The sequence below is a fragment of the Sinohyriopsis cumingii genome, chromosome 2 (genome assembly GCF_028554795.1).
Source record: "Sinohyriopsis cumingii isolate HCF-2022 chromosome 2, ASM2855479v2, whole genome shotgun sequence".
Taxonomy (NCBI): domain Eukaryota; kingdom Metazoa; phylum Mollusca; class Bivalvia; order Unionida; family Unionidae; genus Sinohyriopsis; species Sinohyriopsis cumingii.
In genome coordinates, this window is record NC_142962.1 from 93,145,067 (window position 1) to 93,172,305 (window position 27,239).

Sequence of the window (27,239 nt, forward strand, 5' to 3'; positions counted from 1 at the left end):
GATTATATTAATGTGTTAGATTAAGACTGTTAACTCTTTGCCACATTCCAGGCCAGTGGCACGTTAGCACATTTAAAACTGCAGGCACATCAGCACATTTAATATTGGAATTTATATGGAAAGCCACTGGAATTAATTTTGAACTCTATGCATCTGGATATGTGATAGAACTTTTAGGACAATCTGGGATATCATTAACAATATTCTTAGTGCTTTCAAAATTTCACTTTCTATTCTAGGCATATAAATTAATTTTTGAATTTTACAAAATTTGCTAGTTTTTCTGTTAATTAGTTTAATACCTTGGAGTCATAACAATTACTACAGCCATGATTCCAGAACATACTTCGTGTCATTTCTTCCATAGAGTCTTACCACCATTGAAATTCATGTATATCTGAATTTCATACTCCCAGATAATTCTGGGCTTTGGTATGCAATAAAAATACTGTATTCTATATCTTAAACTTTGTTTTAACACCATAATTTAAAATCATCCCTTAAGAGTTCTTCAATGATCTAAACATAAAAACTGCAAATTAAATATGCTGAAAATACCCTTTTTTGACCATATGTTAGTTTGTAAATTAAATGGCATGGAAACATTTAATAGGCTTACAAATATTACCAGTTGATAAGAAAATAATTTTATAGTGAATAAATGCTATTTTTTATGAGTATCTGACAAGAATAATTCTTGCAAACAACTGCATATTTTATTTTAGCTATGATGAATACAGATTTCATTGACTTCTTTTTATGATTTCAAGATGGCATTTATATTGATTTAAAATTCGAGCAAGAGAAACAAAGATGTTGCTGTTATTGCATTTATAATATGTGTTGCATAAACTTGCCTGTTTTGACGTAGTGTCTGTAGGCACATTATCTGGTATCCAGGTACAGTTGGCATAAACATTATCTCTGAAGTGTATGTTCCATTTGTAGAAATCTTCTCCAGTGGCTTAATGCTATTGATTTCTATTGAGGGATTTACATAACCTACATCGACAGTAGGTCTACAAATAAAACAAAACACAACTATACAAAAAACAGTACTTATAAAGAGCTCATGTGCATTTTGCAGTAGGCCATCAAAATATTGCTTACTTACAGGTGTTATTAGCATACTTTTGATTTGCATTTATTAGTACTGATAAAATACTGCAATTTTCTTGAATAAAACATACATGTATAAATTTATTTCTGAATGCATCTTGTGTACTTTAAAAATATTGCGACACAATTTATAATCATATCTCTTGGCTGAGATTCCAACACAATACGTAATATGAGATTCCAACAGAAAATGTAATATGTAATATGAGATTCCAGCACAATATGTAATATGTAATATGAGATTCCAACACAATATGTAATATGTAATATGAGATTCCAACACAATATGTAATATGTAATATGAGATTCCAACACAATATGTAATATGTAATATGAGATTCCAACAGAATATGTAATATGTAATATGAGATTCCAACACAATATGTAATATGTAATATGAGATTCCAACACAATATGTAATAATACATGTACTTTTAAAATCATAATTTATCAAATTTTAGTTTATGCAGTAACTTGATGATCTTGAGTTATTGTAGGTACACACTGCCAGTGTTGCAATGGGGGCTTGTCTGATAAAGACCATTGAGGGAGGAATTGGTGGTGTGGTAAGATGATGTAATGCCAAATTATAAGGCTTAGTCAGTTGCTAACACTTGGATAGGGGTTATGTACATGTACCTTGAATCTGAGAGGCAGACACGGAATTATGCAAGAGACTTATTAGCCTCTTACTTGCTGTCTTCATGGCGCCTGTTGGAGGGTTATGGGGGTATGAGCAGAACTATTCCTACTGGTTGGCATTGGCAGAAGAATTCAAAGAGCCAACCAAATTAGGCAATCTTACGTAACATTGCATGATCATATAGAGTACCATGCTATCAGTGACTTCTCTGGTTTTTCAAAGGTACAGACAATAAATGTAGTTTCACCTCTCTGGCTTTCAAAGGTACAAACAAGGGATTTAGAGTCTCCACATCAAAGTTTTCTTATGGATTTGTGCTGGCCCTCCCAATCATCACTCATAAATGAATTCATCATGGGTTTTACCCTTACGTCATTCGTGCACATGGGGCTACCATGGGAGAGGATATTTTTCCCCAATCAGATACTCATAAACTTACTAATAATGTAAAGGTCATGCCCATTAAATACATTTCTTTTAGTTTTAAATAGGAAAAATATACGAATATTTTCTTCATGCTGGGATCAGCCTAGCTCTATTCCACAATCTGGGTTCAACTTAGAATACACTCTTATATGGGGATCAGCCTAGCATAGATTTAGTTAAGATGGGATCAGCCAAGAATACATAAGCACACTAAGGATCAGCCTAGCACATAGTCTAATTAAGCTGGGATCAGCCCAGAATACAATTGAATGCTGGGATCAGCCCATCAAAGATTTTACTTGAACTGGGATCAGCCTAGCACAGTCTATGGAAGCTGGGATGATCCCAGATTATACTTTCATGCTGAGATCAGCCTAGCACCAATTACCCTTGAGCTAGGATCAGCCCAGAATACACAATAATGCTGGGATTAGCCTAGCATAGATTTGCTTGAAGATGGGATCAGCCCAGAATATAGCTGAATGCTGGGATCAGCCTAGCACATATTCCCTTGAGCTGGGATGAGCCTTACACCAATTCTACTTGAACCAGGATCGGCCCAGGATACACTGTAATGCTGGGATCATCCTAGCATTGATTAGGAATCAATCTTTTACACTGGGCTGGAATCAGCCTAACACCAAATCTACCTGAGCTGGGATCAGCCCAGAATACACTGTAATGCTAGGATTAGCCCAGAATACACTGTAATGCTGAGATCAGCCCAGAATACACTGTAATGCTGGGATCAGCCCAGAATACACTGTAATGCTAGAATCAGCCTTGCACTCATTGGGAATCAGTCTTTTACATTCAGATTCTAGCCCATGAATAACCCCCAGAGAGAGAGCCAAATATTTGTAAATATTTAAATTAAGTATTGAAGTTATTTTAGTTAGGAGTTTGATGTTTTAGAACATTGGTATTGAATAGTGGCATGTTTGAGAGAAAAGGAGAGAGTGAATGAGAGATGAATGCCTATACTCATGTATCATACATTTCTTACAATATGTATTAAATCATTTCTGTACAATTCAGTATTGTTTTATTGTGCACAAATGGATGCCTAACCTGAGATAATCAACACAACTGTAATCATACCTCTAACTGGAAGCCTAACCTGATATCTCATTTCTAATTAGGGAGGATTAAAGATTAAATTAATTGATAGTTCCATACAGATATAAGTTACTTATTTTGAGGTGACATTTATAAAAAAAGAACAAAAATTAATTAATGTGTTTAATTATAAAATTCATCAATGAAGCCTGATGCAAAATGCTTCCCAGTCAATAATTTATCTTCAAACTTGGTCCAAATTTGTTAAGTGAAACAAAACAAGAAAATATGAAGAATCTTGAACATTGTTTTATGAGGATAATATGAACATTTAAGTACAATTCGACAAAGCACTTTTTTATTATTTGAACTTGGCTTGATGTAGGGATAGATTTTTGTATGCACACATAACTTGCTTGGGGCCAACTAATCATCTGCTTTAAATATAAAGAGCTTAAAAAGTATACAACAATGGTAAATGTAGTGGTGTTGGCATCACAACTGTAAGGAAATGTAATAAGCCTTTGTACAGGCTAAATATTTTGATGACTGTCAGGAAATACGTCCAAAAGCATACAAATGAAATGAGAAGTATTTTGTATTAAATGACGTACTTGCTTGGAAAAGGATAATTTCCTGACACAACAAATGGAACAACACAAGGTTTACTCTTGACACACACCATCTCTTTCGGAATGAACATATCCGTAAAGATTGACTGTGAATAAAAATGACACTGGATTACAAACACAAACACAAACATGTCACATACATACATGTTTGTGTTTTGATAATTGGTGATTAAACATGTTTTAAGTTTTTTTCTCTACTACATGACTTAATTTATATTTAATATTTACTAAATGGCAGAGAAGTCCCTGGCATGAAATGGATTTGATACCCTGTTTTTATAACAGTTTTTCTTATACATAGTACTTAAAAAATTTCCCCTTTAAACTTCAGCACAATTTTAGGTACAAGATTGGTCAGTCATCAGTTATCAAGATGCTGGGCCTATGCAAATACAAAATCTGTGGGCTGTAAGATATTCTAAACAGGTCAAGTCTGTAATGATTTCACTGCCTCATACTATACATAATTTGGATAAAAAATGGGATGACTGAAAACTTCCACTTTAAGTGTTTGCAATCTCACATGTAGTTTATGATCCATGTATGTTAATTAATTTAAGTTCAAATTGAAATAGATTTTGGTAGCTGTACATGACTGTATTGTCAATATTTAACAGGAAATAAATAATGCTGGAATTCAATCCAAGACAACACAGATTCACTTGTCCTCACAATAGAAGCATTTTCAGTAATTTACAGAGTTCATACAAGATGACCTTCTATGAGTAACATATTCACAGAATAAAAAGTGGCATAAATCACACCCAAAAAATCATGACAAGTTGACAACATTTGCATACAAAAGTCTAAACTTTTGGACTCTTGAAAATGCTTGGCAAATTTTCTATGACAGTTCCAAGTCTTGTAATGTAAATATACCCTCATACAGTGTATCTGTCTTTCAATTTGATATTACACGAAATACCAATCACCCTGTAATAATAGCTACAAAGTTAAAATGACTTTCATTTCTGAAATTTATCTGCCTAATCTGAGAATTATTTATCCACCTGTTGGTATATCTGTCTACTTACAACGTCAATGTTATTATGTGGATCCTTGACTTCATCTGGAATGGCTAAAATGGAAAGTAAGACAAAGTATGACATATACAGTACTCATTTGTTTAACTTGTATCTGTGGATCTTAATTCTGAATAAAATAAAATTACATGTTGCATGAAGCCAAAAAATGTACAGCATAAAAACCGATCTTGTAAATTACAGTGTTTGAAAATTCATTATCGATTGCATTCATGAGTAGGATTTTGTATGTACAGTCATTGTCAGCAACGTATGTGATATATTTAATGTAAATGGAAACATGGACTTGAAATTGAACTCTGATGCTATATGTTTACCTTCAATACATAGGATGGAATATGGGTTGATATTTCTCATAGTTTGAAAATGTGTATGTTCCAATTGGTTACAATATTCAGCCATAATTACCAGCCAAACTACGAATAAACAGACTAATAAGTGTGCAATGAATTTGCATGATGGATTGCTCTATAGCTATGGCTAGCTGAATTTGCTTAATAGAAAAAGGAAAATAACTGGCAAATGTTACCAATATCACACTTTGTTCCCTTGTATCCAAGTGGGCAGAAACAGGTCTGAACTCTGTCATTGACTTCACAATATCCATGCCGGCATGTAGAATCCGTTGAGAGACAGGGACCTTAATATTTATATGAGATAATTATTAGGCATGTGCTTGATCTTCATAATTTTTTAATTCCATTTCTTGCAAAATAATCCTTCTTTGGTCTCTTACATATGTAATTTGCTTATTATTGTCCGACATAGAAGGAATTATATAATGCAATATACTTCTTGTCCACTAGACAAGGAATTATATAATGCAATATACTTCTTGTGCACTATAGAAGAAATTCTATAATACAATCTACTTATTGTCCAATATAGACGGAATTACATATTGCTATCTACTTATGATCCCATAATGAAGAAATTATATAATGCATAAAGTTCAATTTATTTTGGTTCTTAGGAAAGAACTCCTACAAATTATTGAATAATGTTTTAATCTTAAGACTAAAAAGATCATAAAGATAACTGTATTTTCTTATTTTATTACAGTGTTGACATGTGGACACAGGCTTATTTTATTACAGTGTTGACATGTGGACACAAGCTTATTTTATTACAGTGTTGACATGTGGACACAGGCTTATTTTATTAGTGTTGACATGTGGACACAGGCTTATTTTATTACAGTGTTGACATGTGGACACAAGCTTATTTTATTACAGTGTTGACATGTGGACACAGGCTTATTTTATTACAGTGTTGACATGTGGACACAGGCTTTTAATACTGAGAAAGACATAGCCTATACTAATGTACTATATCAGCATGGCCTAATTTTCTTCCAATATTAGTAGTTTTTGAACATAAGATATATGTAACAAATATTTTTGATTAGTTATTTAAATGCGATGCATATATTTTAAATGATATATTTTAAATGTTCACAATTCATTTTTTATGATTGCACTAGCATTCTCTAAATCAGTTAAATGCACTTGTTACAGTGGCAGATGTATGAAAAGTAACAAAAGAATAAAATATGAATGACATGTTCCTAATTCCAAACAAGCTGAAAACAGAGGTTCATGTAATTATTTCATTTTATGTATGGGGTAATTGAACTGTACATTAAAAATAATAAATTGTTAAAATTACATCTAAGAGAGGTAAATATAAATTTTAATAATTCACAAAAACCAATGTTTAAAGGTTGGTAATATCAATATACTCAAGTGTGAAATATACAAAATTACTGGTGATATACTTTTTGTATGTTTTTACTCTTCTTTTTTGTCACAAGTGAAAAATATATGCTTATATATTCAGATGTGAAAATATAAGATAAATCTTCAAGTTACATGATATTTGATTGTGTGACTATAGAATTTGTTCTTGCAGCAAGAAGAGAATACCTTTTTATCAGCCAGAGTAATACACAGAAAATCCATTACCCTTCAGGCACAGACGTTATTTCTCCCAAAGATATCAGACTTGGCAGTATTTGCTGATTTACAAAGTTATGTCCCTTGTACTAACTTGTCGATGCTATTACAAATCCAGTGTGTTGTATCCATTCTGATAAATGGCTGATATTTCTTCTTTGCCTATGAATGCAATTTAAATAGTCGTGCAAGAAATATTCTGCTGTTTAATGAAAGGTTTACTCACCTCTCTCACACTTGGAGCCCTGGTACTCTTTCCCACATATGCACATGAAAGCAGAATTATCTTTGCGCAAGCATATGCCATTATTTTGGCATGGATTGGACTGACAAGGATCTGAAACAAAATCACAAGTGCACAAAAAGGTTTACAAACATTTTATGTTACTGGTACTTTCTTTACAAAATAATTGTAATACAACTTGACAAGTCAATACATCAAACTGTGAATAATATAAAAATTACAAGATAAGAAAAGAGCATAATATTTTTAAGTGAAGTATTGTACAGTAACAGCTGAACTAATATTTTAATACAAGCATTTAACATAATCATGCACATGTGGATCAAAAGAAACAGAATACTTACCACTAGAAGGGCCAATTATATCCATTATAAAACATCTGCTCTCACCATCTCTGTCACTAAAATAAATATGAAACAGAATTGGTCAAAGCACAAAGATGACATTTTTCACAATTAATATATATGCAATTGAATGTTAATATGTTGAGGTCAATGACTCTGTGTGAAGAACCAAAAGAATATAAATTGAGATAAAGTTTTGAGAGAATTATGGTAAATTGTTGTCTTTGAACTAGGAGGGAAAAATGACTCCTTTACTATGCTTGAAACACTTCTTCACCATTGTCATTTTTCCCCATTTTTTTCACATGTATAATCTTAGATTTTCTTTTATTCATAAATGTTACTTCAGAAATGTTTCTTTATACCTTTTTTCAATCTCTTCTTTAGTTTGTGTGTAAGTAGAACATTACAAGGCTATTAAAAACATACATTGTAATTAATAAATAAGCAAGGAAATGAATTCAGGTTGTCTCTTTTAATCTAGTAATTGTTTCTAATCATTCAGATCATTGAAAATAATGTCAGTTTCATTGATTAAAACATTGTTATGAATCTGTTTTGGATCATTAGTGGTTCTGTATCACATCTTAATTAAAGAACCAGGAAAACATATGCACTCAGTTAAAGTCATTGACTGTGTCTTAATGTATACCCCATTCAGTAAGTCAAAACTCTAAGCACAATAAATTCATAACTTTAGCATCATTTTCTTGCTTGAGTTATTATTTTATTTTTCTTCTATGCGCTTATACAAGTTTGACTAAAGCAGAGGTCATTATAAAAGTGGAAGAGGGTATTAAAGAAAAAGGTGAAGTTGTAAATGTCTGGGGAAAAACAAAATGCAACATTGAAGAGATCACTTATAATATCTTTAGGTTGTTTCATCAAACAGGACATGTGATATTTAATTCCGATATAATTATACAACATTGTAAACATGTCAGCATCATTCAGCTAATCTGGATTGCTGGGATCCAATTACTTCAAGTTAGATGGAAGGATCTGTCTTAAGGGCATTAAGGGCATACAAAACATTCACAAGTCAACATCATTGTCATTTCAAATCTCAACACTTGTTACCTTTTTGACATATATTAGTATAATGGGGACTTTCATTCATAAATTGAACTTGAACCAGCAAGTAAAGGGAGATTATTATTGTTCCAAACATTTTTCACAATCTTGTGCAATACTGTTCACTTAAATGAATTTCGACTAATGCTTTTTCCATTCCTTTCCCTGAAATCCTTTAATTTCTTCCATTAGTTTGCCTCCAATACATGTTTGAATTAATTTGGTAGATATCGTTTGTGATGAAGCAGCCAATGCCCATGAAATATAGATGCAAAGACTAGTCAGTGTAAAGTTTTAGTGTTGTTGCTAGTAAATTTTCACAAGTGACTCCTCCGTGCTAAATGTAAACATCTCACCCTCTTCTAGGGATTTCTTTGAATATGTGCATTATCCCAGTATGGCCTACATCATCAACCCATAAATTATAGTGTGACCTCATTTTTTTCAATACATTTGGCTCTTATGTATAAATCTTTCTTTTTCTTTATGAGAGGAGGTGTTATGTATATTTAATTTATATCGTGTGCTTGGCTTTTGTCCATGATTGAGGATAGAGTTTTGTGTAAGTGACTTGTGTCATGCTTGTAGGTTAGAAAAAAGTTGGTACTAATATCTGAGTTCAAGGTCTAGCCTTATTTATAACTTTGAATGTTCTGGAAGCAAAGTTGTGACCCACATCCTGAAACTCTTGCTCCTCTCCTGAAGGGTAGTCACAGGGATATTACTGTGCTTGACCTTCTTAGCTGGGTGGTTTGCACTTGAACCTATCAAGCTTCTTGCCCTTTATGATAGGCACACAATCTTGCCAAATCTTGCCTTCCTCTTCATATATATGTGTGCTAACTTTCACGAATGTCCAAAACGTCATCTGACTATTGACAATAAATGGGACATCCATCCACTTGTGTACATTTGTAAGCAAAGTTTCTGGGTGCAAGAAACCTTAATATGATTTTTTTAAACAATTACAGATGAAATATGATAACTAATAATGCATTAATAATGAACAAGAATGTCAGAGTTTATTTATTTTGTTAAGTTTACAAACTATAGACACATGGAGGATCATTGCTGAGTTGCAATAATATTATAAAAACATTAATAAAACATTTATGGTGACTGGAAGCTGTCTAATAAGTGACTGTTAGGAGATATTTTGTATTGTATATTAATAACAATAATGACATTAACATTGGAACCATGTCAATTGTAAACCATCATATTTGTTAAGGAGCCATGATATTGATTACATATTCCTATCATAACGTCCCACTCTCTACATAGAAGAGTGGAGGTAAGTATCTTTGTCATGTGACAAAGCAGAATTACACAATTATTAATGTTATTATGCCAAACAATAATTGTTTTTGATAGGTATGGGCAGAGGATAATTTCATTACAAAGAAGTTTGAATCTCAAAACCAGAAATTTAGCAAAGCCCTCACATGCAGATATTGAACCTCTTCATAATGTTTCTTTCCATGTGCTAATTCAATGATCATCCGAAAAAGAATGGGGATGCTTTAAGTGCACAGGTCTATGATGTTGGCCAGACTGGGTCAATGCATGTGTATTAAGAAATCTATAGAACAAGGAGTTAAGCCTAGTGCACCTAGTATGGATGAGGTATTTCAACTGTGGAATGGTAAAGCTGAATAACAGGTAAATTATTGCTGACATTCAAAATTGATGATAATACTTACTTTTTTTTAAATTCGTAACAGTGTTACTAATGTAACAGAAACCCAAATCTATCTGAATTATGCTCATCACCACTTATAACATTTATGTACTGCTGTGTATATCTATATTGTGTGTTTAACTTTAAGATAATGATCATTGGTAAACAGAATGTTTAATTGGAATTGAAGCTATGGTCTACATGATTTTTGTCAGATTGTTTTCTAAAATGTAACCATAGAGACCTGACTTTGTTTATGAATTTGATGGAAATTTACACTGGAAATGGCCTAGGTCCAGGGCATTTTGTTGTTTCATAATTCAGTTAGGATGACCAAGTAAATAACTATTCATTCCTATTTTAATATCATAGTGGATTCAGTTTTAGTTGTGTTCGGTTATAATTTAGAGGAATTATTTATTTAAATTATTCATTGAATTACAAAGTGCTAATTGACATTTTGGACTAAAACGCTTTTATGAATATTATGAATTCATTCAAAGTCATTCTGGATTATATCATTGTGATACATCAAGACTTTTGGCACAAAGGCACATTCAAGTTTGGAATTCATTCAGAACAACACTGGAATTCATTTGGAATACTGTGCACTTGTGGACTTTGGATATAAAATTTAAGTTTATTTGGGATTTAAGTCACAATACTGCAAATTCTTCTTACTGTTTTACTATGTAACATAGGAAAATAAATTATTTGTTGAAATTTATAAAACTTCATGCTTTTGCTTTTTCTGTTACTTAGTTTAAGACCATAGAGTCATAACACTGTGTATAAAGACTGACTATTGTCTGCCTTGTAGAGGTATCTGATTTACTTTTTATAACTTCAGTTAAGATGTTGGTAATATAACCCAAAAGTCTTTCTATGCAAAGGCTGATAAAAAACATGCCTTGACAAATTATGAAAGAAATTTTGCAGAATCAAAATGCTCAAAATAGTACTGCCATTTTCTAAATAGAACACATGGGCATATTCACTTGCAAACAGGATTGCAACAGCATTAAAATATGTCAAATAGTTGTGCGAGTTGAGTCAATGTCAAATCAGGCAGGAGCAAAGAAAAGTGTATCTGAGAACTTTATTAGTTCTTAAGATATATTGCATAAACTTCTTTTAATGCACTATTTCCGAATGAGTAATCACTGAATTAATCTGTTTTAAAATGATTTCATTTTTTGTCAAATCATCAAATACTTTAATGTAAAATTACTTTGGGTGAATCTGTCAAGATTTCCTCTGCATTATTGATATCTTATAGGTCATTGTGTAATGTTTCTTTGAATATTTCTTTGAAAGAAATTCTAAAATAAACCTCACAAATTTGTACGAAACTTACTCTGCATTCAGACACACAGTGCGATGTCCTTCTCGTGAAAAACTGTACGAAACATCTGTGAAACAGTTAGATCCATTTACTATTGCTGGCTGCACAAAAACTCCAGAGAAGGAAACAACTGCATGACTGAAATTTGAAGTGAAACAATAATGATTAAAAACACAGCCATGTAGACCCCGTGGATGTCACAAATGCCACTGAATCTCCAAAGTGAAATTTACCAGTGACATCACATATACAACTTGTTATATGACATTTACTGGTGTCATTTTCTTATGTAACTATCTTAACTCCAGTAAAAGTAATTCCTAAAATTGTGAGTTATTGGCAGTGCTGCAGAAGACACTTTAAATGTTATAAATGCCAGTAAATACCACAGATGATCAGATGATATCAAATAATGAGCCCAAAATCTAACAAGGTGTTTGTTTGTTCACCCATTTCAAAATCATTTGAATAATGGATATTCATTACATTATCATTAAATCATGCAATAAAATATATGTATGGATGGAAGAATGTATCAACAAGAACCAAAAGACAAAATAATAAATATTTAAGTGCAATTAACATAAGAAAATGGACTTAATTTTTCAGGTGATGGCAATCAGTGATATTAAGAATGATTAGTTACATAGAAGGAATTTTAGAACTGTGAAGAAAAGATGTCATATAGTTTATAAATTTGTAAACTTTATAGGGGTTGATACGGCAAGTGTTTTCATTAGAAAGGGTATCATGGCTGCTAGTTTAGGAGGTTTGGTGATCTGTGCCATCGGATTTATTTTTCTTCTAGCTTTTACACGGTTTGGTGCAACTCTACAATTGTTTATTGAGAAAGATATTAAAGACAAGCGTATATATATACAAAAGTTTTAAAATACAGTAAATGTGTAAACTCTGTGATAACTAGGCTGAATAACATTGAAGAGTAATGCAATAAGCCATAAGGAAATAAGTCACTACAAATTTAATATGGTTGTTAATGAATAAAAGAAATAGTTGCAAGACTGCATTGGGTCATCAGAGCTGTTTCACAAGGATTCTCATTAAATGGCACAGCCAAGCTATGTTACTTTCGCAAATCAGTCAATGAAAGATATATATTTTTCAAATCCCAAGGGGGGGGGGGATAACAGAGATTGCAAATTTGACATTTCTTTAGAGAGAATAGGTTTTGAAGTTGGTTATTACAGTATTTCAAATGATGAGATATTCTATGATATAAACGATATGAATAAAACTTTGATCATATCAATACCTGAATATTTCTTGAATATCTTGAAATGTACATGATAAAAGTTAAATAAGGAATGACTGCTAATGATGACAAAGAAGAAAGCATATAGATACTGAATGATACAAACATAACTCTCAAATTTGGATAACTTTGAGTAATAATTATGCAGTGTATATAGGAATTAAAGGAATTATTGTAATGGGTCCTTCTCTATATTAGAGTGGCTATTTGTTAAAAATGTATTTATGGGGATTTCATCTCAACTGAAGTTAATTGTCTAGATGGTGATTTCATCTCATATGATTAGTTAACTGTCTAGATGGTGATTTCATCTCATATGATTAGTTAATTGTCTAGATGGTGATTTCATACAAAGTTAATTGTCTATATAGACAATAACAGAAAGTACTATAAACAAATTAAATGCTAAAATTATTGATGAAGACTCAAAAGTAACTGCTTTTAAAGATATGTTAGTTATGTATATCTTTAGAATATCTGCCTGATGAACCATTTATGTTTGATAAGATAAATATTGACATAAAGGTCATGGTAATTTTAGCTTTAAATTTATTAAGAAATATGAAAATGATGAAGAGTTAAGAAAACAATAAAAAATGACTTAAACTAGAACCACAGTCATATTACAAATGTAATGGTTCAGTGGTCAACATTTTTGTTTTAAAAATAAGTTGTTTATAAACTACTGATCCCTATCAATCCAAACCTAAAAATATTAAAGGACAAAATTTAATATTTTCAAAATCAATTCTCACAATTCTCACTAGTTTACCTAAGATATTGACATAAACAGATTTTTCCCATTGATTATACTACTTTTTTGTGAGAAACAATGGTGACTTGATCTACTAATATCATTTATATTGATTTCAATTTTGTATTATTATGCTCCAATGCTGTTTTTCTTTCTGTCGCCAATGGTGTTTTTCTTTCTCACTAAGCATAAAGGAAAGGGGAATGATTTTGTCTGATTCAATAGGTTTTGTAGGACCCTTTTGGGTGCATTACAGAAGACCTAAAACTTGTAAATACTTACCACTGGGAAGAAGTGTCTACATTTGTATACACAAATAAATGACATGTTTTGTTGACTTCACACACAAATCTTGAATTAGCTTTGGGTGTTGGATTAATGAATTTGAACTGCAAAACAGAGACAAACAAGTGAAAATACATTTTGAAACCATGAACATTTCACATGCCAATGCATAATGGTATCACTTTGATGTTATATATACTACAATTGGTGCTTAATATATATACATATGCTTGACTTATACTTTTAAGTATGGCCACATAACTAAACTATGCATTAATGGTAATTATCAATGAGTGTTTATAATATAGAAACATTTGGAGCTGAATAAGATAATATTGGATCTGAAATATACAATCTTCCTAGGAGGCTAGCAATGCTACATTCAATACAGATGTTGAATCCATATTTCCATATACTGTAAACTTTTACAATTATTTAGAAAGCATAAAAGACAGGTTATGTAATAAAGGGGTTATGTAATAAACACAAAGCTACATTAATCTTTTCTTTTGAGTCACGAGAAAGAACTCTTTTGATAAGGTTTATGAATGAAAGCCTCAACACCATATCAAATGACTGTTCTTTCTGCCAACTCAAAACAACCACACATATGATTTTTGTGTATGTATCGTATGTGCACCTCAAGGGGCATATGGTTTTATTTACAAATATAAAGTCTGTTGTGAGTTGATTCAAGCCTGAAACAGTGTGGTTAATGACCCATTAAAAAAGTTGAAGCCTCTACAAAATTCCTTATTTCATCAAATTATCATACACTCTGTGATTCCTGTGAGAAAAACAAAATTTCATAGCTGTTTTTGTTTGGCGTGTGTGTGTGATTGAAATTTTTAACATAGCTGTAGCAATTTTTTCAGTCATATCACTACGATGTATGCATTGTGACCATTCATAGTGACAAAATATTGTGTTTACCACCCCCTGCAAAATTAAATGGTTGGTCCCTACTCAAAGTCTGGTTTATGTTTTTGTTTTTTTTAGTCATTTCTCAGCACAGGATAGGCTATACATGGTGACCTGTACAACTGGTAGAGGAAGAAACAGGGAAAACAATGGTAAGAACCACTGAACCATGGGGTGGTACTGGCAAGTTCTCTCACATACCCACATTGGCCAAGCCCGAGAATCAAACCCATGCAGACAGAGCTGAGCTGGCATGGGGGGCCTCAAAGTTTGGTGTACCATATCTTAAATACTTTAAAGCCATTTTAGTGATCTTACAGTCAAAATGTCATGAACTCTCTTTCTCTCTCTCTCTCTCTCATCCACCTCCAAATTATTCCTATGTGAACATAACAGTATTGAAATAAATCTTCACCATTTTGTGTCCATTCATATAATCTACTCACCTTCTCAGTATGGCGTATCCGTGCTTTAAATAAATTGAGAATGTGTGTTTACAATATATACCAAAAATATTATGTGAAAATAGAAGATCATTGGCATGATTTTTATCCTTATTCAGGTATATGTTCCATTTGAAATTGTTGTATTTTTTAAAATGGCTACCTTCACATGATGTCAAAAATTAATTTATAATAAACTTTCTCATTTTCCTCAATTTTATCAAATTCAACAACATAAATTTCATAAAGACAAGTACTCAAAGTAACACATTATAACTAGTGACATTCAATTTAGCTACATTGCAAAATAGAGAGATTGCAATATAATACACAAACAAGTTTTTAACAAAATGAACGAATTATACCATCATTCACATAGATACACTATTCTGGGACAAGTTCTCAGAGAAGCAAGGGGAAATGCCTAAACCTACTGTCATAAAAAGAAATGACATACACAGAATGGCTACCATATATTTTAAGAAAGGGTATTTTAGCATAATTTTGTATAGTTTTTGATGCAAATAAGACTTTTTAGTTTTCGATGAATCATATATATTATATACTTACGATTACTTATGTAGAAAATGTTTAAACATCTACGGGAAGATCCAACCAAGTGGGTTGTGCTGCAATACAAACTTATATTGCTTATTATTATTATTATTATTATTATTATCTCCCTTTAAGCTGAGAAAAATGTGATGGTAATTTGTAAGATCAACATGCATTTGTATTCAGAAGTATAATGTGATTGGATACTTGTAAATACTGTTTTTCTAAGTGTCTAAGTAATTGCTACGACAGGAAATGTTGAAAAGTGAATTATTTTGCGATGACATCTAAACTGGATCAGTGTGCAAAAGTGTCATGTGACCTTTGATTAAAAATGTGTCATAAAAAGCTGACAAGAAAAACCTGTCATGGGCCTCCAGGCAAACATACTGCTGCCCCAAATATGTATTCACTGGTGGTGCATATATATTGATGAGTGACTCGAACATGTTCTGTATCCCAGGAACATACTGTACTACAACTGGTGTTGACACATTCAAAATGTGTTTCAGATCATCAGAGACATGCTGAATTCCAACTTTTGGATCAGACCTGTCAAGTAAAGATCATGTTGTTTAAAACACAAATTTGCACTAATTTCTGAAGGCCAGAATTTTGTTCTATTGAAGCCTCAATGAAAAAGAATTAAGTTTATTTATGAAAAACAAGTATAGTTTGCATAAGTTGGAGACCCATGCATCAAATGTCCTGTAATAAACATGTTTTACAAATGCCTGTAATATATATATATATATATATATATATATATATATATATATATATATATATATATATATATATATATATATATATATATATATATATATATATATATATATAAAGAATACAAATCATATGGCACATAACAATCCTTTCAAGTGCACTGGATCCAGCAAGGGATCACATGTGTCAGGAATTGATTAAGATAAATGCAATAAACTGACAATGAACAGTGCAAAAATAGTATCTAACTAGCACAAGTACTTTCGACTCTATAATGAGTCTTTTTTAAAGGCAAATACAAAACATACACAAGACAAAGAAATAAAACAGAAAAATGGTTATGTTTGCGAAACTTTATATGGATGTTTCTACAGGAATTTAACCTTCTAACTTTATTATCTTTCAACTAGTTTATTTGCTGATACTGGAAAATATTTGTATTGACCTAGAAATTGATGAGCCATAATGACATCTGTTATTTTATGTAAATTTATACAAGTGCAAATTATATCCCAGATATTTTATTGTTATAGTAGTCATATGCTATTATGCAAATTCAGTGAATTATTTAAAAGAAAATGTGTCGGCTGAAAAAGATAATTTTATCTGTGCATGTTTTTTCTTCTTCTAGTCCTCTTAGTTTAACTGCTTAGTTTCAATGTTCTAAGGTAGCGTATCCAGTAAGATTCCTTTTCTTTCCTGGTCTGGGAACTCTAGCTGGGGTTGTGAGCAATTGCAATAAGTGTTATATCACTGAAAGTGTTGCCAGGGGAGGAGAAGGAGAGGACAGTGAACAGTGCAAAACTAGTATCTAAGTAGCTTGAGCACTTTTGACTCTTAACGAGTCTTTTTCAAAGGCAAATACAAAACATAGAGAAGACAAACAAATAAAACAGAAGAACCATTGTGTTTGCAAAACTTTAATGATTGTTTCTACAGGAATTAAACCTTTAAATTTATTATGTTTAAACTAGCTTATTTCAGCCTGGTGCAGATGCTGGGAAATTTTTTTTATTGACCTAGAAATTGATGATTCATAATAACATCTGTTATTTTATATAAATTTATGTAAGCGCAAATTATATCCTTGATATTTCATTGTTGTAGTAGTAATTATAGGCTATTCAGCAAATTTAGAGAATTATTTCAAAGAAAATGTGTCGGCTGCAAAAAGATAATTTTATTTGTGCATGGCTGTCTTTTTCTAGTCTTCAAGATTTAAACCGCTTGGTTTCAATGTTCTAAAGCAGCATATCCAGTAAGATTCCTTTTCTTTCCTGGTTTTGGAACTGTGAGAAATTGCAATAAGTGTTCTATCACTGAAGGTGTGACCAGGGGAGGAGAAGTATTCTGTGACCGGGCTTCTGTACAGCTTCTTTGTCAAACAATCAGATCTATGAAGGTTGATCCTTTTGTGTGGCTTTTAAGTTTCTCTGATATACTCTGATGAGATAAATGACATTATCTGTTTTACATGTTTTGTTTGGACCATGTATGTTTAGTTTTTCTCTAGTCATTGTGCTAGAAATTATACTGGCATATATATATATATATATATATATATAGTCTAGTATGATACATATTAACCATACATAAAAGCAACCTGTAATCAACACATTATATTTAGTTTGGTATGTATATCTGCCATACCACAAACAGCCTGTAATTAACATTTATATTAAGTCTGGTACAGTAGAATATCAGTACCAAACACAACATTTAATCAACACCTATTTAAGTTTAGAATACCAAAAGTGGCATGTAATCAATATGTATATCAAGTCTGATGAAATAAAGCAGCCATGCTGATAAACTGCTCAAATGTAATAGGTAAAAGAAATTTCAATTAAAAAACACTAAGTTCAATGGTTCTTATTATGTTACTTGAAACTTTTATATTTGGCAGCAGTTTTTGTGATTTAACATAATTTTATAGAAGCGTGCATTGATTTAAAGAATATGAAACATACTTTAAATTAAATTGGTTTCAAAATAATAGGTTTTGTTGGTTGCTTGTTGGATTTTCAGGATCACTTGTGAAAATTATTTGACTAATCCATGCTTTGGAATTGGGAGCTGAGTGCCTTTCCCAAGGACACATACAGTCAAGCCTGGTTGGCCTGGGTAGGTATCAATCCTGCAACCCTTAGATTGTGAATCAGATGCACTGCCAACTTAATGTAATATGTGATTAACATGTATATTAAGATAATGGTGTAGTATATTAGCTTTAACAAAGATTGCCTCAGTGCAAACAGTTAACATTTGATAAAAATCATTCAATTACTAAGGGGATAAAGGTGGAAAATGTAAATAACAATGTGCTGATGATACCAAACTAACTTTAGATGTCAGTAAAAAATTATCTTCAATCTGCATTAGATTTCATATATCAATTTGCAAAGTTCTCTGTACTTGGACTAGATTTCATACATAAATTTGCAAAGATCTCTAGAATAGGATTTATCACATATCAATTTGCAAAGTTCTCTAAATTTGAATTAAATATTGTAAAGATGAAAGCATTTTGGTTTGGGGAAAAAAGAGGTACTAGAGATTGATCATGATATAATCTGAATTCTTACTCAAATATAGGCATACAACATATATTGGATTTATATTACATATATGTATGATAAAGCTGCAGGTAATACTAATAGTGTGGACTTAGTACAGTGCCTAATCTTTAGAAGCTCTAAGCACTTTTCAATATTAGATAACACATAAAACATAGATAACATATATAAAAACATATACAAAGACAAAATTCCAAAAACAAACACCACAAAATTACAACATGAAAACATGCCGACAATAATTAAGGAAGTAAACACTATTAAGTCTTTAAAATTGTTCTTGTAGTGAAATGCGTGTTTTAAGAGCACTCTTGAATAAGATCACATAAGAAGAACAATTTAAAATCTTCCACTCCAGTGTCATGAGTAGATTACTAATGCCCTTTGAAAAAAATAACAATTTGGGTACTATTATATTAACTCATATTTGGCTTGCATTACCAAATACTCCTCAAAAAGTTACACAAGAACTAAATTCATTTTTCTAGAAATTTGTTTCAAATGGATCTAGACACAAAGTTTAAAAAAAAGAAATTTCATTGTCCATTATTACAAAGAAGGAGTGCAAAAATGGTTAATATCATTATACTTTATTACAGGAAAGGAGTATGAAAATGGTGAATGTATATTTGTTTAAATATTAATTAAACCTACTAGGTAAAGATGGACCAATAAAATGATAGCTTCTTTTTCTTATGTCAATGATTTTGTTTATCTTTTCTGAAGTAAATATTCACAAATTATAAGGTGAAAAAACAGTAAATTTGTATGATTGCACTCAATTTTTTTTAAATTCAATTAATTAAAGTCTGCAACAAGGAAGATTTTCTCCAGGTATCAATGTTGCAATCATTTTAAAACTGGACTAACATATCTATTTTACTGAGATTGGTTTAGGAAGGGCATTTTGTGATTAAATATTTTGTAAATGAAGATAGTTCTTTTGTTTTATCTGAAAATTTTACAAATAAGTTCCATTTACAAACATTTTTGTATTTCATAGTGCCCTAAATTATATTAGATCTTTAAATCTATAGATCAGGGAGGATGTAAATGCATAAAGGCAACCTGACTTGTTGTCACAAGAAATTGCTAGTATTTGGGAGGAGGTTTCTCTGAATAATGTGAAATGGTTTCATTTATAGGTCACCTTCCTCCAGAGCAATTTGGAATGAATGATAACATTTTGAAACAAATAGAAAATGTTCTTGCACAGGAGAAAGAAACATATATACTAGATGATGTAAATAAAGGCTTACTCAATATTCAAATGAACAATGGGGTGGAATTTACTGAATCATTAGGCCTTGTCCAGCTGGTAAAAGAACCCACAAGGGTAACAGACATATCATGTACTCTTGTTGACCACATTTTTACAAACCTACCAGACAATGTGGTATATGTTAATGTACTGAATGTTGGATTGAGTGACCACTACCCTACGTTTCTCACAAGAAAGGTAATATGCAAGACAATTAGGAAATATACACACACACAAATCATCACTTACAGATCATTCTAAAAATTGTAATGAAGAACAATTTAAGGATGACCTTCCATGGAATATAATCCTTGAAATTTCATTTTTATCCTTTTTTGCTTTATTGTTACCCCCATAAAACATACTGCACACTCAAACAATGGTAAGGTAAGAAATACATACCCGCCTGCGATGAATACAGAGAACATGCAGGGTTCTGAGTTGAAGCATGTGATAACACTGCCTTCTGAGAGTGTTGGCTCAACAAAATTCACCTAGTACCAAAGAGAGGAAAGAAGTCAGAGGTAGTTAGAATCATTCACCCCAGACCTGAGCATTTGCTGTCTACATGAAAAATGATATGAGGACTCTTTGGTGCATCACATTGCAGAGATACATAATTACACAGTACCTCTAATTAATATAGTCATATTAAAATACATATTCAACTGTGAGTGGCACGACCTTTGTCCTTATATATATATATATAAGGAAATGTCCACCAACAGTAGAATCAAAGACAGAACTTCCAAACCACCTGATTATTGTTCATCTGTAGTATTTTTGTAAAGAAAATCAGGCATGTATTTACGAGTGAACTAAGTAGGTACATGAACAGTTAGAGTGATAATAAGGCATATCAGTAAATCCTCCTTCTCCCCCGTCTTGAAATGTTACACACTAATGCCAGTAACACCATTTAAGTTTCATGTGATTCATATGAAAAAATCAAATCAGTTTCTGATAGTGCATTTCTGAGGTTGATGATGAATACACAGTCTAACCATGGATGCTCTGTTTTACTTCTGAAATATAGGTCTTAAAAATAACAACTCTGCAGTCAAAATATACTAGCAGTGGTCAGAAAAAACTGAGCTTCAAACACAGTATACGATTCTGTCATGACATTTTGTAATGAAAGAGTAATCTCAGGTTAAAGGCTCTCAGATTAGTTAACACTATTAGTTTACATCAGTTACAAAATGTAATACATGTAGTACATGTTAAAGAAATAAAATAAAACCCACCAAATTTGAAGAAATTTATAGACTTTACAGATACCATATTAACATTACATCAAAATTATTATATGCATATAATAGATATTTTTTAAAGCATAAGAAAGTTGTTTTTATTTTAATATAGTTACCTGTTGGTTAGAGAGGTCACCTTTACCTAACAAAATATAGAATACATATCTTAGCCGACTAAAAAAATCTTAAACTGCATTCAAAGTTAATATTTGTTTTATTTAGCTACTATCTTTAAATGAACAATTTATATACTACCTCTACTACTACTACAACTACTACTACTACTACTACTAATAATAATAATACCAAAATGTATTTTTTAATTACTGCTAATTATGACAATTAGTATTAAATTGGTGCCTTCTGGCATATCACAGGTCCTTTTAATTTTTTTTCAAATATAAACTGAAACAACAATAGAGTGTTTGAAAAGTGAGTTTCTTAACCACAGATCAGATTTCTGTCCCTTTTGTTGATAAAAATAGTAAGATGTTTAGAAAGAAGATATATTAGACACACAGTGATAGGCTTGTTTAACTCTTTTAGCATTTGTGTCTGAGTTTTTGGCCCATTTGCAAAATTTATGAAAATCATTTCTTTCATAAAAGAGTTTTCTTAATCGCACATAACAGGTTGCTGAACACTTACATACTACTGCATGAACTAAAACGTACAAACTCGTGTATGCAATTAGTTCACTAGTTAGCTACTGAAACAGTGATAATAACTAAAATATCACCAGTTTTGCAAGAGGTGCAATTTTTTACAATTGCCTATATTATGCAAAGCATGATGACTGAGTCCCATGCAGAGTTTGAGACCCAGAATGACCGATTGGTTTAAGGCATTTGTCTATAAAAGTCACTCACATCTCACCTCTGTCCACATGGGTTCAAGCCTCGTCTCGGCCAATGTGGGTATGTGATAAAGTTTGCCAGTAGCTTCCCATATCAGTGGTCTTTTTTCCTGGGGTCTTCTGGGTTCATCCTCCACCAAATATTTTGGTCGTTATGTATAGCCTATCATGTGCTGAAAAGTGGTGTTATACCCACAAAATTCTAAACAAAATCCTATGCAAAGTAACATCAGGAAACAAGTTATATAAAAAAAGTTAAGAAGTTGCTGGAAAAGGGAAATTGTGTACTTCTTAACTTGGTGGCACAAAAGCATCTGTAGTTGGTTTGTTTAACAGAACCAAAATGACTAGAATGTGAAAGTATTACAGCTAAACTTAAACATCAAAATGGTTTGATGTTTTGACAAAACTAATTTATAGTTACAATATTTCTCATCAGACATAAATAGACAAGACGCTGATCAAAGTGAGCAAGGAAGAAAATGGGTCACAAGAATGGATCAATTTATCTGGTTACATGATCACTAATACATCTGGAAGTCCTAAATTCCAAATTGAAGAAACAGTCAGAATTTCAGAATATTAAACATTATTTTTAAATGGATGACACACTAACTTTATTGACTTAATATTAATACTTAGGCAAATAACGTAGTATCGATTCACACAAATATTCCATCAATTCTGCATTATTCCTCAACAAAAAATTTCCCATGTTCAGTTTATTATAAAGCATATATTATATACTATATAAGCTTTGATCACAAAGGATTACCATATGATTAAGCCAAAAGCTGCTGATATCAGAAAAAATTGTGGACAATTTTGATTAAGTAAAATTAAAACAGTATGCAGATTTTGATGATTCTGTTTTACAATCATCTGTAGTAATTGAGATTCAGTCGTACAAATAAATGGTTCAACCAGCTGTATGTATGATCCACTTCATTGGCATGAGAGACCAGTATGCCAATGAAGAGATAACAGTAGTTGTAAAATGTTACAAATTTAACAGAGTGCAACAGGTAAAGGAGTTGGAAAAATAAAATACAAGAGATGCAAAGATCACATGAAAGAAACATGATTAATCTTGCATTACAATGGAATAAATGAAAATGTCAGACTGCAAAATCAATAGAGAATTATATGTGATTAGAGGACCATTGTATTTGCATAAATGTCACCTTCACACTTATTTTGGGGTCAGCAAATCATACATAAATTATTTTCAAGTTTAAGAAAACATTATCATATGTTTTTCATTTCTGATCTCAATATCTCTAACATAATCTATATTAATCTATCCAATCAGTTGTAAAACAAATGAATGCATTTAGTACCCATGTAAATATTGCATTTGAGGTACATGCAAAACATAACTGTATTTAATGGTTTGCATTGTCTCCAAGAACGATACACAATGCCACCTGCATGATGATATATATAGAATCACAGTAATAAAAACATACGTTTTAACTGATGGTAATTTCTAATGTTGACAACTGATCCCGTTTAAGAAATTATGTATGTCAAATTATTTACATTATAACAGTCTCTTTTTCTCCAATAAATTAAAACATATTAAAACATAATACATTTTAAACCATTGTTTGCATTATATATATATATATATATATATATATATATATATATATATATATATATATATATATATTTGTCATGACAACAAACTGGATAAATATTTAATTCCATCGTGACTAGACGGTTCATCTTTGAAATGGTTAGGAACGCTTTAATTAAATATGGTCAACATCAGAACATGTCTTAGCTGATCTGTCTGTGGTACTCTAACAGGTTTAATGTTGTTTCTTTCTTTTCCTATATGGAGTTAGTCGTTGTTGGTTTTGTTCCTCTTCACCTAAAATATACCTCAGATACACCAAATCATATATCAAATTCGTTTCTCAGTTAGATAATGTCTTACATTTTCATTAAACATCTAATGAACCAACTTGTGTATTTGTTAAAAAAGCAGCAGTAAGTCGTTTAAGTGTGTTCAAGAGTATTAAAAAATTGATTCCAGTGCCTAAAAGTAGCATTTCTTCTTTGTACGTGCAAGCTATTACCTCTTAACCCAGTCAGATAAATCTGCATATAAAATTCTTCTGAGCAATTAATTATAAATGTTCAATCATGTCAAACATGCATGTCATACGTTAGCTCATTTCCTCTTGATGATCGCTATGCAAAATGTCAAATAAATGTTTAGTGACACGATCCATTTTATCTCTGTTCAATGGCTTCATATGTATTGTTCTGTGGTGAAAAAATCGCTATATTCAACTTTGAGTACTTCAGTCGGTCTTTTCATATATCTGATTATTAATTCTAGATGTACTTCCACATAACCAAACTGTGGATTTTTTTCCTTCAAATTATTGCTATTTTTTTGGGCGTGTACCTTCACAAATTTTGTACGCATTTAAATGGAACTTGAGTAAGGCCTCTAAAATATTTAGTGGTGAATTTGTTAACAATTCTTTATCTTCATCTTTTTCTAGTTGCTATCCGTATTTAAGGATATGTCCGTTTTTCCCACATGCCTTTGAATCAGCTAATTTAGTATCAACGCCTTCATCATCGATTTATTTAACTAAAAGTATGTAAATATACGTTTTAATTATATCTATTTTATTCAGAACATTTCAAATTATTTAGCCGATATTGTCATTTTGTTCGCCGTTGAACTTCCCATCATGGTTGACATGATGATGGTGATCCCATAAAATTCTGCCTGTGGCAAGACAATCGATACTATTTTTAAAACACAATTTCAATAGTTAAACAAGTAAGTTAATTCATGCACTATATAGTAATTTTGTTTCACGCATTAGTTTTGACTTTTTCAATAATCGATCCTGTACCCGTAAACAAGATTTTAAGTTTATTCACGCTGTAATACGCAAATTTTCAAGAACCTGTGATTTTCCGAACAGTCATGTCATGGATATATTTGACATTACAATTACAAGTTGACCAGAAATTCCTATCCTTGTGTGGGCAATAATTCTACTTTCAAAAATAACTTCTATCAATGCATTTTCATAAATTTACTAATTACCATGGATCCCAATGTGAACTAGGTTAGAACATTTATCCCCGTGTGCTAAATAAATCCGCTTTCTATGTATCTCACTATTTCACATTAAGACGTGGGCCTGAAATCCGATCCTCTTGAGGTCAAGAAACCAACTTTTTAAATAGTCTACCATTGAATTGAATTTCAGTTAAAGAAATAAAAAAAATGAGAAAATTAAAAAGATTGGATAGGACCGAAATGCGCAAATTAATTACAACTAAGAAAGACACAGAGCAATATTGTGTGTATACTTTTCATCTAATTACGATGTGCAGGTATTCGTCATAAAATTTTAAGAAACACGCCTTCAATAAGATTATCACTTAGATTTATAAAATCTTTTTATTGCATCCGTACACTGCCTGCCAAAACAAAAATAAAAGAGAAACATCTTCCTAAATGAAAACACTTTGAACTTGATGAAAACCTTGAACTTGTTAGCTACAAAGTATTTATAATGAATACACTTTCCATTGAATTTTCTATAGTGTTACACGATATCAATGACATAAAAAAGGCACAAGCTGGCGAATCGATGACTAATTTGTAAATTCGTCAGTTTAAGCTATGTATGTATTTCGTCCATTTAAAAAAAGTATATAACAACAAGGTTGTAAAACAGACTAATTAAAATGTTTGAATTTTTTAAGTTGTTTCCTCTCTCTCTCTCTCGATTGATCGATCGATGGATTTATGACGGTAGAAAGACAACATGTACTGATAAAGAGAAAAAGAGATTGCGAGTTTAAAAAATAGATCTTTTGGGCAGTACAAATACTAACTTGGAATAACTTTAAATAATTTTAAATTTCTGAACTACATAATGTTTTGTTTGTAATTTTGTTTGACACATGTTGCTCGACATACTCACCTGGATCAAATGGATGTGAATTCAATGTTTCACTTTTTAAAAAATAGGTTAATTTTAAATCAAATTTCATGTTTTAATCTTAAGAGTTTATTTTATTTATGGAATCAATATTAACTTAGATAGAAGCTAATAAAAAGTAAAAATTCAACAGTTTCAAAGAAAACTGCTGTAAAACCACATTTGTGAAGAGATAAATCTCCGTCAATGCACAGCTTAATGTAGATCAGTGTTTGTGTGTGTGTATGTGTGTATGTGTGTGTTTGTGTGTTTTTATGTGCTTTCATGCTTAAAGAACTTAATGCAAACTGGAAGTCTCCACCCATACTTACCTTTTGTACAATCCAATGAACCTTCAAAACCGAGACTACAGTGGCAAATGCCACCTTCTGTACACAGCCCATGGTTGGAGCATGAAGTAGCACTGCAACCTTGATAAATTGACAAGAAAGCAAGTTAATATCATATTTGGTATAATCAGACTTTCTTTTTGAGACTCAATAGTGTCCTTTTGTAAAAGGAAACTATTATGCTTACAGTTTCAATTATCGTTCTGGTGATATCGAATAATATCAATAATTTTATGAAACACAGATATTTATTGTAATTTTTCTTGACCCATCCTCACTCGTACTCTGTAGTAATCAGTTGGTACAAATGGCCATGCTTTCACTGCTGTGGATGACAACAGTGCAATATGTGTGCTATTGGGGAGCCAGCTGTCTAAGTATTATTGCGACGGTATTTTCTGGCCAAACACAAACCTTTGTATCATTACTCAAACCCAATTTTTTAAACACTAAATG

The 27,239-nt window shown here is 31.5% G+C and overlaps 1 protein-coding gene across 9 annotated transcripts in view; it reads right to left on the reverse strand.

Annotated features, from left to right (window-relative positions):
• LOC149805378 (uncharacterized) overlaps positions 1-27,239 on the reverse strand; it is a 145,111-nt gene that overhangs the window by 64,430 nt on the left and 53,442 nt on the right. For all 9 annotated transcript variants that reach the window (XM_089949846.1, XM_089949845.1, XM_089949844.1 and 6 more), the window contains 14 exons: positions 26,766-26,864; positions 21,726-21,751; positions 20,759-20,850; positions 16,160-16,348; positions 15,812-15,870; positions 15,245-15,267; positions 13,875-13,981; positions 11,578-11,703; positions 7,466-7,521; positions 7,104-7,214; positions 5,452-5,562; positions 4,914-4,957; positions 3,862-3,965; positions 858-1,019 (listed from right to left, as the gene is read on the reverse strand). In XM_089949846.1, the coding sequence (XP_089805972.1) occupies positions 858-1,019; positions 3,862-3,965; positions 4,914-4,957; positions 5,452-5,562; positions 7,104-7,214; positions 7,466-7,521; positions 11,578-11,703; positions 13,875-13,981; positions 15,245-15,267; positions 15,812-15,870; positions 16,160-16,348; positions 20,759-20,850; positions 21,726-21,751; positions 26,766-26,864 (1,309 nt within the window). The remainder of the gene's footprint in view (positions 1-857; positions 1,020-3,861; positions 3,966-4,913; positions 4,958-5,451; positions 5,563-7,103; positions 7,215-7,465; positions 7,522-11,577; positions 11,704-13,874; positions 13,982-15,244; positions 15,268-15,811; positions 15,871-16,159; positions 16,349-20,758; positions 20,851-21,725; positions 21,752-26,765; positions 26,865-27,239) is intronic.